A 14,694-nucleotide genomic window follows, 5' to 3' on the forward strand; every position below is an offset into this window, starting at 1 on the left:
ATAAAAATTTCAAGCTTTGCATAAATTATAAGCATCTTAATCAAATATCATAATTGATTTATTAATAAATATCTCATTTACAATTACCACAAATTCTTCTCCTTTTTCTTCTTGAATTAATATTTATTTGAAGCCAATTAGTAAATAATAAGTAAAATAAAGTCAATAAATGTAAGAATAATTTATGTGAATAAAGATTTGCTTGGGATTTTGATAGTAAGACAGAATATATAAAAATATTCAAGCCTTGCATAAATTATAAATAACATAATCAAATGCTATAATTAACTAAAAAATATCTCATTAACTATTACCACTATTTTTCTTTATCTTGAACATCTAAGTTTATGTTTATTAATAAATAATTAATTAAATAACTTTACATATTCAAATAGTCATTTAGTTAGTTAATCAATTAATTAAGCTAATATTTAGTTATTATAGTTGCATAGCCTTGTCAAAAGTGAGTTGTTATTGTAAGCAGATATAAAAATTTTGTTAAGGGAAGAGAGGAATTAGAATTGATTTCATTTTATACAAACGTTAAAATACAAAAAATCCATTTAAAGAGTTTGCCGAATGAATAAAAACCGTATAAAGGAATAAATATCTCCAACTTAAAGATTAAATAATATGGCTAGTAATGAAGCGAGAGCTGAGTCTAATAATAACAGTGTTTTAAATATTAGTGAGAGGAATGACTCTAGGACAGATTTTCTATTTAGAAAAGGATTTTTGAGAAATAGAAAGCTTGATGATAATTTATAATACAGTAATTCCTTTTAAAGCTAGTTTGATTATGATAAATAGTAATAAAAATTGCTCTAACCAGCAATTGATTAAAGCATTTAAAGTAGAGTTGAAGATGATGATCTTTAAGCTGATCCACCAAAATAGATTTCTCAATTTATGAGACTTGAGAGCAATAATTCAGAAAACATTACTCTTACTCAGCAGTAAATGAGCAATAAGAAAACAAACTCATATTCAATATTTGCTACTGGTAGAAAAATTAACAAAGTTCATTCTTTAGAAAAAAGCAACACTGTACTGACCTAAGAAAAAAATCAATAGTCTCTTAATATTTATAATTTAGCTAAAAGAGATAGCAATGACTTTTAAAGGGAGAATATCATTCCAATTATTCCTTAATTTTAGAAGTAAAAGAATAAGTTTTTTTCTTTGTTCAGCAACAACTTTTTAGACAAGAGCGAAACAAGCTCTTCGATAAATCCTAGGAAATCTGGATTTAGGTGGAATATAGTTTCTAAATTTGAAAATGTTCTCTCTTTTATTAATATTCTGAGGAATAATTCTACTATGCAAGAAAGTTTTAGGAGCTTAAACTAAAAGCATTACGAGCTGATTGGAGATAAATCAGATATTAATGTAGAATTCAAGTCTGCTTTTTCAGGAAAAATGAAATACCTATTTGATAGAACTATTAATTAGATTCCAATATTTTCTCCTGAGTCACATGGGATTATTTTTTGGAACTTCTTAAACTGTGTGTGCATATTGGTTTAATTTGTTGCTATTCCCTTAAAAATATCTTTCTTTATTGAATTTTAAGGTTTTTTGAGCTAATTTTTTCTATTTTACATCCATGCATTCATATTCGTTTTCGAAATTGTTATTCGCTTTAATGTTAGTTATTATGAATAAGGTATTTTAGTGTAGAGTCGCTTCAAAATCATTTAAAATTACATGTTTAAAACCTACTTTTTTTGGCTAGACTTGATAACAACTGTGATATTTTTAGGAAGCAAGGAGAGTAACAGCCCATTTTTAATTACAGTTGTTGTCTTGCGTGTTTTTTAATTGTTCTAGCTCGTAAATGACATAGATGAGCATTACTAAATTACTTAGCGTTTCTCTTCTTTTTGGAATTTAATTAAATTACTTCTTATAATTATGATTGTTGCTCATTTTACTGGATGTGGTTTTCATTATGTTGCCTACTTGCAGAGCGAAGATAGCATAATCACTTGGCTAGATAAATAAAAAATTTTCACTGAAGAATGGCCTATTAGGTATCTGAATTCAGTTTATTGGGCTTCAATTACTATGGTAACAGTCGGATATGGTGATATTGTGCCAATCACTCCAGCAGAAAAAATTTATGTGATAATAATGACTCTAATAAGTGCTGGTGTGTTTGCTTATTCGATAAATACAATCGGAGGTATTTTTGGCGAAATTCAGAAAAAAAAGCTAGTCATGAAGTAAATAAATAAATTTAGCATTATTATTTCTTTAGTTATTTTGAAAATTAATTTTTTTAGAACGTAAAAGAGACACATTTCTAATTACATGAGATCACGTGGAATCAATAGCTAGCTTTAGATAGAGGTTTTAAAATATTTAGATAATGTGAAGCAAGAAGAAATCGAAATAGCTAACAAAGGTCAAGAGGTTATACAGATTTTGAGTTCGTAGATTAGAGAAAAGCTTTAATCTGATTATTATGGAAGAATTTTACAAGAATCAAAAACTTTTTAAGGTTACAGTTAGTAGTTTTTATAGGAACTAGCCTACACTATGAAAGAATAGCTCTATGGACCAGGAGAAATTGTATTTAGTTTAGGATAGCATGATGATAGAATGCTTTTTATTACTCAAGGAAGCGTTTAGCTGTTTATTCCTATATAAAAATATAAATAAACGATTGATCTCCAAATCTTGGATGTAATTTCTATTATTATTTGAAACAATAATATATTTACAATTTTTAATTTTAAAGAAAGGTGAGGTTGGTCATTATGGATTTTTCACCTAACAGCAGAGATCAACAAGTTTAAGGAGCTTAGGAGTTACTATTATAGCTTATATTCCAAGAGAAGATTTCATTTAAGTTCTTCAAAAATTTCCTTCAGATCACGTAAATAAATAAATGAAAATAGATTTTGAAAATGAATGAAATTAATTTTTAATAGGAGAAATTTTGCCAGACAAAAGATATTTTGATATTTCAACAATAAAAAAATAAAATAAAATGTTTCGCCTGTTAAGTAAATGGGCATTCAATAATGAACTGCTAGAGAGTACATTATAAGAGAGACAAATAGACTTTGATTTGCAAGTACAATTACAATTATGAGCAATAAAGGAATGAGCATAATAGGAAAGTAAGCAATAAAAAAAATACTTACAGTTTAAAGAAAGTAGTGAGGTAAAGTTTGCTTAAACTGCGAGGTGAGAAAATGTCTACTATTTATCAAATTGAATTTTTGTAAGATGACTTCGAATGGTTGGAGAAGAATAAAGATCACACAATATTTCAAGTTATTCCTAAACTTTATTATCAAAATGGAGAATATGGGATACACTCTGAAACAGATTTTAGCTATTGTTCAGATGATTCTGAATCGATTAACTCAGATTAATAACTGAGTGATGAGAGTTATTTAGAAATTAGTTGTCCAAATACTCCATAACATTAATATCAGGTTTCATAAAAAAAGAGAGCTAATATCTAAGAAGAATTATCAGATCTAGAAAAACAATCTATAAGCTCTCAACGAGATCGATCAAGCTCCAAACATTTGTAAAGTCCTATTGCTTCTCATGTGAGCAAAAAAGAAAATTAATTCACATCTATCATCAATCAGTTCAGCAAAAAACGAACTCTAAAATAAAAATCTTAAAATAAAACGCAAGCTACTGATTTAAATAGATAAAGGAGAAAATCAGCATTTTGCAGTGGAGAAGTTGGTTTTTTATCAAAACAATTAAATTTAAATCATGTTGAGAAAGAAAGTGAAGAAAAACCAGTAATAAAATAGGTTCTTTCAGAAAAGAGTATTGATTCAAAATAAAATATAAATCAATAATACGAAAAAAAGGATCAATTAGATTAACAATTAAATTAGCTAGAATTGAATAATGAGGATTAAAAAACAATAATACCATTTTCTTAAGAGGTTAATAAGCTAATGTAAGATAGAACTCATTAAAATAATAAATAATAATTAATAGTTAACAAATAAGAAAATAATTAAATGGAAATAGTAGATTTTGAATAAATTGGTAGCTTAGATGCCTCTTTTAAATAAAACATTCAAACTCATCATTAAAATGAAGAAAAGAATAGCTTTGAACAAAATTATAAGATTGATGAGATTTAAAATTCTGATCAGTTTGAGTAAGATTTACCTTTTAAAAGTGAAATAATTAGCTAAAATGAAAATTTTTAGCGTCTTGATCCCTCTAGTCCAATTCTAAAATTAGAAGGATAAATAGCTCATTAAATCAATCCTTTAAAAAACATGATTTCCTTTTAAAATCTTTATCAATCTTCAGAAATAATATCTGAAGAAAAAACTAATTCAAGTCATACGAGAAAGAGTAAAGACATGACATTCCACTCAAGAAATTTTAACATTGAATCAAGCAAAATGAGTAACTTCGTGGCTAAAACTGGAAATTTCCTTGAATTTAGTGAAAACCAAACTGAAACTAACTTAAAAGGCTCTTTTAAAACTTCTCAAAACAAACAGCTTAGTCCAATTTAAAAAAAAGATTTTATAGGAGAGCAGAGAGAGAATCAGAGCTTTAATATTCCTTTTATTTAATCAATAAATGAAATAGAGAATGATGAAAGTCCTGGATTCTAACTAAATAATAATAATAATAATAACACTGTTGCTAATGCTGCACTACGTTAAGAAGAAGAAAATGGATCAAAGCAAGCTTTTTAAGTAGAATAAGATAATTTAGTAACAAAAGACAATGAAGCTAATTTAAATCAATATGGAGAAGCTCAACATAAAAACATAAAATTAAAATCTAAATTTAACATTTAATTTAATTCAGAAAAACTTGAATAAGAAACATAAAATAATGGAATTCAATCAAATTTTTCAAATTTCAGCCAACAAGCTAAATTAAAAATGCTTAAATCAAATAATTCTTCAATGAGAGACATATTTTAAAAGAAATAGGAAACCTAAAAATCTAAATTTGCTAATTAGCACAATTAAAATTGGAATGAATAAAGCCCTAAAATATCTATGTAGTAAATCAAACGTTTTAATAAACGTAACAGCATACAGAATAACTTAAATACTAGCATTAATTAGAGTGTTAATAATAATTATGCTCCTTAGCTTCCATCTCCTTCTTACTAGCCTTTTGCGATCAAATAAATATAGGGTCAACTTAACCAGTCAAATTTATCAATAGCCAGTCCAATTAATAGAGAGAAGAAAGAACAAAATATAGCTAATAGTGGGTAAATTATACAATAAATATAGCAAGTATTGTTATCACAGCTAAACAGCATTTAATAACAATTGTAAATAAACCAACAAAAATAGCCTTCGACCTCTTAAACTATCCAAAACTTTGATTTAAAAAGTCCAAGATAAATTATTTTTAGAAACACGGAACTAAATAAGGAAATCAATTAGCAAAAATCTTTAGAATATTTTATAATTATAGACACTGATTCCTTAAAATAGTACACTGTTTACTTCCCTCATAATAACTTTAATAATGTGATTAAGAATTTCAATAACTCTCGCGTTAAACGCTACTTGGATTTCCAAAGAAAATCAAAAAAGAAAGTTACAAAAGAATATAAAAAAATAACATCCACTCCAAACAAATACAATCCAAAAAAATAGTTTAAACAATCAAGTTTTATGAAGTAAAAAAACATGTGATTAAAAAAATAATTTGGATCAACACTTTGTTCTAATAAAATTTTAATAAATATAAATATAACCTTATCATTATTATGTAACTGTTTATTCTGTTAAAAATCCAAATTTTATTTAATAAAAAACATTTAATTAGATTTTAACTAATAATCTTAAAATAAATTTAAATGTTTTTTTTGATTAATTACTATAAATACTTAATAAAAATTTTTTCAAAACAATTTTTGAAAGCTTTGGATAATATGATAATCCATTTAAATTTTTGAGAAAGCAGAAGGACAAAAATTAGAATAATTATGGTTAATTTGTATGAAAATAATAATCATAAATTAAAAAAATTAAATTATTTTTTCTTTAATTTTATAAAAATTTATTATAAAACGTGTACTATTATTATTGAGAAAATTACTTCATTTTAAAAAATGTAAAGTACTAAATACATTTTTCAAAATAAAATAACATTAGATTGATAAATATACAAAGGTTTTGAAATTTGAGTTATTTAATTGATAATTTGATAGAACTGAAACACTTTTAATTATTTTGACTAATATTTCAAAATATTTTTCAAATTTCTTTCTACTAACGAAAATTGAAATTTAAAAAATTTGATTACTGTATTGTTTGTATTGAGTTTAATCAATTAATTGAATAAATGATAAATTCAGATATGTAACAATAATTTAGAATTAATAAGTAAAAGAAATTTATTTCGTTTTAAATGATAGACAGAATGTTTGTTTGTTTTGGAGGTGGTTAGCAATCAATCAATCAAGTAAATGAATAAATAAATTCTAGATTATTTTAAAGTTATAAATAAAAAGGTTGATTAATTCCTAATGAATTTATATTTAAAATCTGTTTTTCAGTGAATGAGCAATTACAAAGTAAAATTACATTTTAGTAAATTAATTTACTTTCTTTATTTGTTTGTTTCTATGTATAGTATCATGCATATTTTCAAAGATACAATCACAGCTGCATACTTAAGTATATAAAAAATTAATTTGAGAAAAAGTGAAAATGAAAAAGTTTTAATTTTGTTGGCTGGATTGTAAATAAAGTAATTGGCAATCTGAATAAATTTATTTTGAGAATATTTGATCTACAGTTTTAAATTGAGAAACTTATAGGTAAATTTTCAGAAATTTTCATAAAGATTTGGAAAAATTAAGTGATTATAACAATTAAAAAATTGAATATAATTAGTTTAATAATTAAATTTTTTCTAGTTATTTTAAGCGGATATAGAATAAAATTTTATTTGAGTAGAATTTAAGTTAGAAAAGGACTAGCTTAGCTTAGGCAGGTTAAAGAAAAGATTTTGAATGAAGAATTTTTATATCATAAATTAAAAAATAGATATGATGAGAAGTTGAGAGAAATAAGCAACCAAAAAAAATACTATTAAGGCAATATGCAGCTCCAAAAATTTAAAACAATAAGGTGAATATGATGGGAAATAATCGGGAGGGGTAAATTGAATTAGGTGATTATAAAAATTAAGATAAATTTAAATGAGTATTTGCAAAAATTGAGGGAAAAGATAAGCCTTTCTATTCTATTAATAGAATTGAAAGAATAAATTAAGCGATGTAAAAAGAAGAATTAAAAAAAGAGTTAAGCGAGGTTTAAAGAGCGAATTACAGGGTGAAAATAGAAGAAAAAAGTAAAATAGAAGGAAATTTGATTTAAGTAAATCATGATATAAGATGAAATACTTGTATGATGAGCTAGTTTTGGGCAGATGTTGGTCATTAATTAAGCGAAGAAGGCGAAACAATGAAATAGCTATGAGAGCTATAAGACGATAGACAAGTTAATAAAATAATGAGTTAAGATATGACGAAAGTCAGCGATTACGTAATATACGATAATATATAAAGAAATAATACTAAATTAGCTCAAAATGATTCAAAATCAATTCTGCCAATACAAATTAATCAATGAGCTATCTTAATGAAAAGTATAATATTTGTGGGGGGCTTACTTATTTTTAGAAAAATTTACTTATTAATTAATTAATTAAATTTTGATGCTGTTTAAATTTAATTCAAAAAAAAAGTTCTTATTTATTTTAAAATAAATTCATCAAATATAAACAGATTTCTTCTTTTTAATCATTTTTTTTAAATCCACTATTTACTCTTTTTCTTTTCTCTTGTTGTTTTTTCATGTCCTTCATATTTTCATTCATTTTTGCTCTTATTTTTTTGCTTATGTTGTTTTATAATATCTTTTTTTCTCTCTTTTTATAATTTTTCATTCAATTATTTTATTCATGATGTATCCATGATTTTTTCATTCATCTCTTATTTTATTTGATTTTATATGATGAGGGTTTATTTTTTCTGATTGTGTTTTGCTCATTTTAAGATTTGGATTTTGATCTATTTTTCTAAAATTGTTTGGTTAATGTGAAACTAATTCATTTTTTATACATTTGCGATTAATATTTATCAAAAGTGATTGATTTACTTGTTTTTGATTGATTTTTATGTTCATTCATTATTCACAAATTTTTTGAAATAGCTATTGATTATCGATTATAATTGATAAATTCTTAATTGATTGATATTGATATATTTACTTTTCATTGATTTGAATCAATTATTTGTAACAAGCACAAATTTAAATGATGAATACTATGTATTTTTAAATTGCTGCTTAGCAAGTCATATTTAATATCAAGTCACTCTCAAGATATGCTCGTATTAATACGGCCATGCCCTCCATAAATAAAAATAGTCTATGTTTTTTTTTTGAGAGAAGGAGAAGGAGAGCTATTCATTAAATTGACAGTGAAAAAAAATTAATTGATTTTTTTGATTGATAGATATTGATAGTATGTGCGTCGCATATATAATATTTTGCTTGTCTAAGGTTTTGATTTTAGTGTATTTTTAGGTTTTGAAAAATAACAACTTCACAGATGAGCCAAAAATAGAAAAATAAGAATACAATAAACAAAGAAAGAAAAAAAACAAAGAAGAAATGAGAGTGTGCAGTATTGAATATAATAATAATAATTATAATTATATTATGTTTATAATAATATGAAAACTGATTAATTTCATTATATTTTGATTGATATTTTGACTTACAAAACCATCAAATCATTCAATTTTAGGGCTATAGTGCGTGTAAATAATATCATTCTCAAGAAAGAATTTTGATATAATCAAAAATTAAAAAAAAAACAAATACAAATAAAATATCGACAAAAAGAGAGACAATATATTAATAAACAAACAAACAAATAGTCTTATATTTATTTATTTTCATTCATTATTAACAACAAAAAGAGCACCTAATTCTAATTGATTAACTTTGCTGATCCCCCAGCTTAGCAAATCTAATTCAACCAACAGCATATTTTGCTTTAACAGCTCCAATCAATCTTTATTCATTTCTAGTATCGAGGTTGATTCTACCGCTTGACATTGTGTGAATAAACTAATAAAGAAAAAAACACTTTTAAGTTCAAAAATACAAAATTAGAATTCCTTACAAACAGGAAGTAAGTATCAGCACAACATACATAGAAAAAGCGTTACCAAAACTGAGTTTCGAAATGTAATTTGAGAGAAGCGATAGCGAAGAGATTAAAATGCACAGTAAGAGTTGCAGTTCTTTTCCTTAAAGCGATGTCCTTGTTCATCAAGCTTCAACAGTATGCAGCGAATCTTTTCAAGATAGAGTTTAAGATTTGAAAGAAATTTATAACGAAGAATTGAGTCCAACAGCCGTTTATTTGGCTTTCGATACCATATTTGAGAAGGTAAAGCAACAATTTAATTAAAATTATTAATATCATTTAGCAATTTGTAAGCGAAATTGAGTATATTGGACAAAAATATTGTAAAAGCCTGCTATTTTTTTGAATATGAATCTACTGACTGTTTAATTTGGGAATGAATAAATAGATATTGATAATCAATGAATGAATAGTGAATGATCATTTTAATTAAGCAAAATTAATTATTAAATCTAAAAATTGACTACAAATCCAAACGGACAACTTAAATGAACGATTTTCTTCATTTCATTCAAAAATATATTTTGAGCAATTTACAAGCTTAGGCTATTTAGAAAAGAAAATTATTTAATTGTCTGTTTAAAAATAGAAAAATGGGTTTGCTTTATCTAATAGATATTTATGAAAATATTAACAGTACTTAATAGTATGACTCTAAACAAATTGAATATAAATTAATATATTGATTGATTACTACATTTTGATATTAAGGAATAAAAGTAATTGAATGGCACTTAATGATTGAATGAATGCTTTTCTATTACTCTATATAGTACTAAAATTAATAAATAAATAAATTCACTTCAATTCAATTTGAAAGTACAGAATTATATTTATTTTAGAGCAAACCAAAAATTACTCTGCTTTGAATACACACACACAAACAATCATTTAATTATATATGTAGATTTTTTTGGAAAACAAAAATAGACAGAATTTTCAAATAATAAGCAAATTACTGCATATTTTGACATTATTTAGTCCAGCACTCAATTAATACTTTTGCTAAATGCATTAAAATTAATATTTTAAAATATTTTTTTATATTTGCTAAATTTATTATTTAAATTAACAGCAAGTTGTGGTAAAGAAAATCTTCAAAAATAAATTAGACGACTATCAAATTGAATAAGCAAGAATCGAGTGCCAAATTGCTTGCAACGTCAACCACTTTAACCTTTGCAAAGGCTACTACAGCTATGAAAACGATGAAGAATTCGGAATTTTCATGGAATACGTAGATGATGCTGAATATTTGGTCGAAAAAATTGAAAATGTAAATAATTCATCTGTTTTTTGCTTTTTGTAGCACGGGGATAAATTTTAACGTAAAAAGTGCGAAAAACCATATTATATTTGCGATATTGCATCACCTTCTGATTAGATAAATTGCGATATTAATTAATCAAAATTTCTAACTTTGATAAAAGCTAATCAAAGTAATCAAACTAATTAGAACTATTATCAATCAATTAAAGTTATCTTGCTAGCTTCTTTACTAGCTAGCTATCTATTTAGCTTTATCTATCCACAGATAAAAACGATTTAGTTAGTTTTATATCTGCTATCAAATTTGTAGCAATCATTCATTCATTAGGTCAATCTGTCTCATACATCTAAATCTAATTTAATTTGAGTCAGTACAACATAAAGTTTTCATAAAAAGCATCCAAAATATATCATTTACTTTGAAATTAATTTTGCTACATTTTTGCAGATTGAACTGACCTATTTTTATAAATATTTCGTTCATTAAGCAATATTTTATCTTTGATCAGAAATATTTTTTATTCTAAAATGCAAGCTAAAACTTACTGTCTGAATTACTTTTCTATATTATTTTGATTCTTTTACAATATCGCAAAACCAATAAACCTATAAATTAAATAAATAAATAACAAAAAATCTATTTTTAGAAGATTTCCCTCCTGCTTAATTAATAATTAACATGAATTTCTATTTTATTAATTTTTATTATCTAATTTAAAAAGTCACACTCACCCATCAAGAACGAATTAAAAATGAAATCCTACGTCCTTGACATCTTGGAAGGTCTTAAGTAAATCCATTCAGAAGGTAATATCAACAATTGATTTATTTTTAATTAATAATAATAATATTAATTTTTAAATAGGATATGTTCATTTAGATATCAAATTATCTAACTTGTATTGCATCAGAAAAGAAATCGAAGGTGTGAGAAGAGTTAAAGTTGGCGACTTTGGTCTTTGTCACAAAGTAGACGAAAAAACTGGTCTAGCCTATGTCAAATACAACTGTGGCACATTTGGATTCAAAGCCCCAGAAATAAAAGATAATTCTTATGTTTCACAAAAAGCCGATATGTGGTCTTTGGGTATGGTCCTTTACATGATGGCCTGCGCATATAAGCCCCACTAAATGAAAGGCTATAAATATGGTACTGGCCCAATTCCCTTCAGAGCCTTCGACTGGAAAAAGAGATCCCCAGAACTTAAACAATTCGTTGAAAAGCTCCTCGATGTAAACCCCGAAAACCGTCCTACTGTCGAAGAAGCCTTAAAAGATCCCTGGTTCTCAACTTCAGACTGATCACCTCTCCTTATTTAAAGACTCTTGATAATTTTAACAACTATGTACTCTATTACTAAGTAAATTAACAAAGAAATATCTAACTAAATTAATAACTAAATCAGCGACATACTCTACTTACCTCCTTCCAAAAAATAATTAAACAAATTATCTATTTGCCTCATTAAATATACACACATACAGCTATATATCAATCAACCAACTATATAAAGATATAAATAAACTAATCCATAATCAATGAATAACAAATATATCTCCCAATCAAGTCAATCAATAAACACATTTTTGAAATCTTTATGAACAAACAAAGCAAAAAACAAGCAATAAACATTAAAATAAATAAATAAGTAAATAAATATATTACTTACTACTTTTCTAAAGTCTTAATTCTCTATAAAAATTAACTCTCTCTTTCTCTCTCTATATTATAGTAATAAAATAAATTGCTTGAAAAAAAACTCTAAATGAATATCAGCAAGAAAAATATTAACTAAACAGCCAAGCTAACTATCAAAACTTATTTAAATATTTTAATGTGCTCATTAGGTAATTTAAGCATATAAATACTCTTTATAGATAAATTCTTTATAGACCTATTAAAGAGATAGACTGAACAAAAATAAACAAATACATGCTTTATATTTAAATGATTTGCTGCCTGACTGGCCAAAAAGACAGATAAAAAGATAGACAAACAAACTAAAAATCAGACAAGCAAACAAAAAAGTGAAAAGACACAGTTAAATAAAGTGCTACATTAAATATAAAATATAATAAATACTTACAAATTGAAATTTATTTAAACAAATTCTACTACAAACTAGTCTTTATTTAATGTTAAGCCAAGCATTCATGTGTCTCTGTCTGCTATTTACCTAAAGAAAAGCTGATTTCATTTAAATAAATAACATAATATAGCTAAGCAATCAATAAATAAATATATTTAAACACTTTTGAAATTAATTAATCTTTAATAAATATCATTTTAATTGGTATATCGCTAAACTAATTACTTTACTGATTTATTCAATAGTAATTTTAGAAATAATACTTAAATAAATAAATAATTAATTAATTATTTACTTTCAACTATAAAAAATACCTTCATCAAAATATCTATACTTAATAAATAAAATAATCAATATACAAATAAACCAAAATTAATTATTTTTGTTAAACTCATTTCAACTACTGCTATTTGTACTGAACCAAATAGTTAGATATATTAACATAAATATATAATTATAATCCATTCAATAAATATATAAATAATTATTCTTATATTACCAACCAATTATTTATACTTAAGTTGTATTTTATTCTTTAAAAAATCATTCATCAATAAATCCATTAAAAAAATTAACAAAAAAATAAACAAGTTTAAAAAATGCATTTAATTATTAACAAAATTATAAGCCCAGTAATTAATATTTAAATTATTTATCAGTATTTTCTTTTAATAATAATTATTTAATCCAGCAAACAAATTTAAAATTTTTAAACTTATAAAAAGAGATTTATTTTAAAATTTATTTTCTATTCATTTCTGACAATATATCAATCATAATAAAATCTATCAATTTAATATTTAATTTCAATTTTAAAATTACTTTTTTTTCAATTAATTTAAATTCATTATTTCATTATTTAGAATCACATAAATTTAAATTAACTATTTTTGTATTTCATAAAGTTTCAAACTTAATTTAAACATAAAAGCTTATTTTTATCTAAAAACTATTATAAACATAGCAAGTAAATGAATATTGGAATCATAACCAATGATAATCTTGATCCAATAAATTTAATTACACTACTAAAAATATTTTTTTAACAATATAGAGTTTTTTTTGAATTACTTAAAGTTTCAAACTTAATTTATAAACAAAATCTTATATTTATCAAAATATTATTTTTAAACATAACAAATAAAATAAATTTTTGGAATAATGATCGATGATAATATAAGTCAAATATATTTTAATATATTATCTCTAGTTATTTTTGTTGAATTTCATTAAATTTTAAATCTAATCTGAAAATATAAGCTTATTTTTTTCTAAATGTTATTTTTAAAGATTACAAATTAATGAAAATTGGAACAATAATTGATGACAATATTTGCCAAATGATAAATTTATTTATTAAAATAACTTTAATTTCATTAATATTTTTGAAGAGATTTCTTTCTTTCACTCTTATCTAATAAATTAATTGATTGCTAATATAAAATACAAAATAAATTTGCTTATCATACTGCATTAAAAAGCAAGTAATAGAAGTAATAACCAATTAAAAAATCTACTTAATTAATTTTACTTAAAATCAAATAAAATATTTACATTTAATGATATTTTTTATCATATAAAATTTATTTTCTATTATATCCAATAATTCCTTTTTAAATCCTTTTTAGTATTTTTTTAGCAATTTTAAATTTCCTTAAATTTGAAAATCAAATAAAAAAGTGTAAACAAATATTTTTTTTATTTAAAGCCCAAATTTAAAAATAATTCTTAAATTCTTTTTAAGTGGTGAAAATTAATATTTAAATATTCTTTAAATACAGTGAAGAATTAACAATATTTTAATAATTTGCTGAAAAAATGTTGAAGAAAAAATTTATTTTCATGTTTTAAAATAATTTTTACAACTTTTTTAAATAAAACTTATTCTGAAAAAATATTTTTCATTATTATAAATAGAAGATATAAAATAAATTGTGGTAAGATTATTAAAATAAATGAAAATCAATTAATAGAACAACCAATTAATGAAGGAACAAGCTATTTTTGGGAGACCTTATTTAATTTAAAAAGTAAGTAATCTATCCACTTGAGGTCAAAAGTGATTTATTATCTCTCACCCGATTGATCGATGAATTAATTCCTATCGAATGTAATTAGAAGAGTGAATTTTAAT

General features: G+C 23.8%; 4 protein-coding genes across 4 annotated transcripts; all 4 read left to right on the forward strand. All coding sequences in view use genetic code 6, as the record gives it.

The window, feature by feature from the left end:
* Positions 1 to 579: 579 nt before the first annotated feature.
* Positions 580 to 5,666, forward strand: TTHERM_01006390 (cation channel family protein; the record flags this gene model as incomplete). Its single annotated transcript, XM_001030831.2, has 4 exons — positions 580 to 2,225; positions 2,286 to 2,688; positions 2,744 to 2,881; positions 2,937 to 5,666. 4 exons carry the CDS (start codon positions 580 to 582, stop codon positions 5,664 to 5,666), a joined length of 4,917 nt encoding a protein of 1,638 aa, XP_001030831.2.
* A 1,452-nt stretch (positions 5,667 to 7,118) lies between these two features.
* On the forward strand, positions 7,119 to 7,379 carry TTHERM_01006400 (hypothetical protein; the record flags this gene model as incomplete). Its single annotated transcript, XM_001030832.2, has 2 exons — positions 7,119 to 7,138; positions 7,235 to 7,379. 2 exons carry the CDS (start codon positions 7,119 to 7,121, stop codon positions 7,377 to 7,379), a joined length of 165 nt encoding a protein of 54 aa, XP_001030832.2.
* A 243-nt stretch (positions 7,380 to 7,622) lies between these two features.
* TTHERM_001006403 (transmembrane protein, putative) lies at positions 7,623 to 7,988 on the forward strand (the record flags this gene model as incomplete). The annotated part of the gene is made up of 1 exon (XM_012798544.1): positions 7,623 to 7,988. One exon carries the CDS (start codon positions 7,623 to 7,625, stop codon positions 7,986 to 7,988), a length of 366 nt encoding a protein of 121 aa, XP_012653998.1.
* A 1,249-nt stretch (positions 7,989 to 9,237) lies between these two features.
* TTHERM_01006430 (kinase domain protein) lies at positions 9,238 to 11,772 on the forward strand (the record flags this gene model as incomplete). Its single annotated transcript, XM_001030835.2, has 4 exons — positions 9,238 to 9,444; positions 10,277 to 10,477; positions 11,193 to 11,277; positions 11,336 to 11,772. The coding sequence occupies 4 exons, from the start codon at positions 9,238 to 9,240 to the stop codon at positions 11,770 to 11,772; spliced, it is 930 nt and encodes a 309-aa protein (XP_001030835.2).
* Positions 11,773 to 14,694: the final 2,922 nt, after the last annotated feature.

The sequence above is a fragment of the Tetrahymena thermophila genome (assembly GCF_000189635.1).
Source record: "Tetrahymena thermophila SB210 genomic scaffold scf_8254581, whole genome shotgun sequence".
NCBI lineage: Eukaryota > Ciliophora > Oligohymenophorea > Hymenostomatida > Tetrahymenidae > Tetrahymena > Tetrahymena thermophila.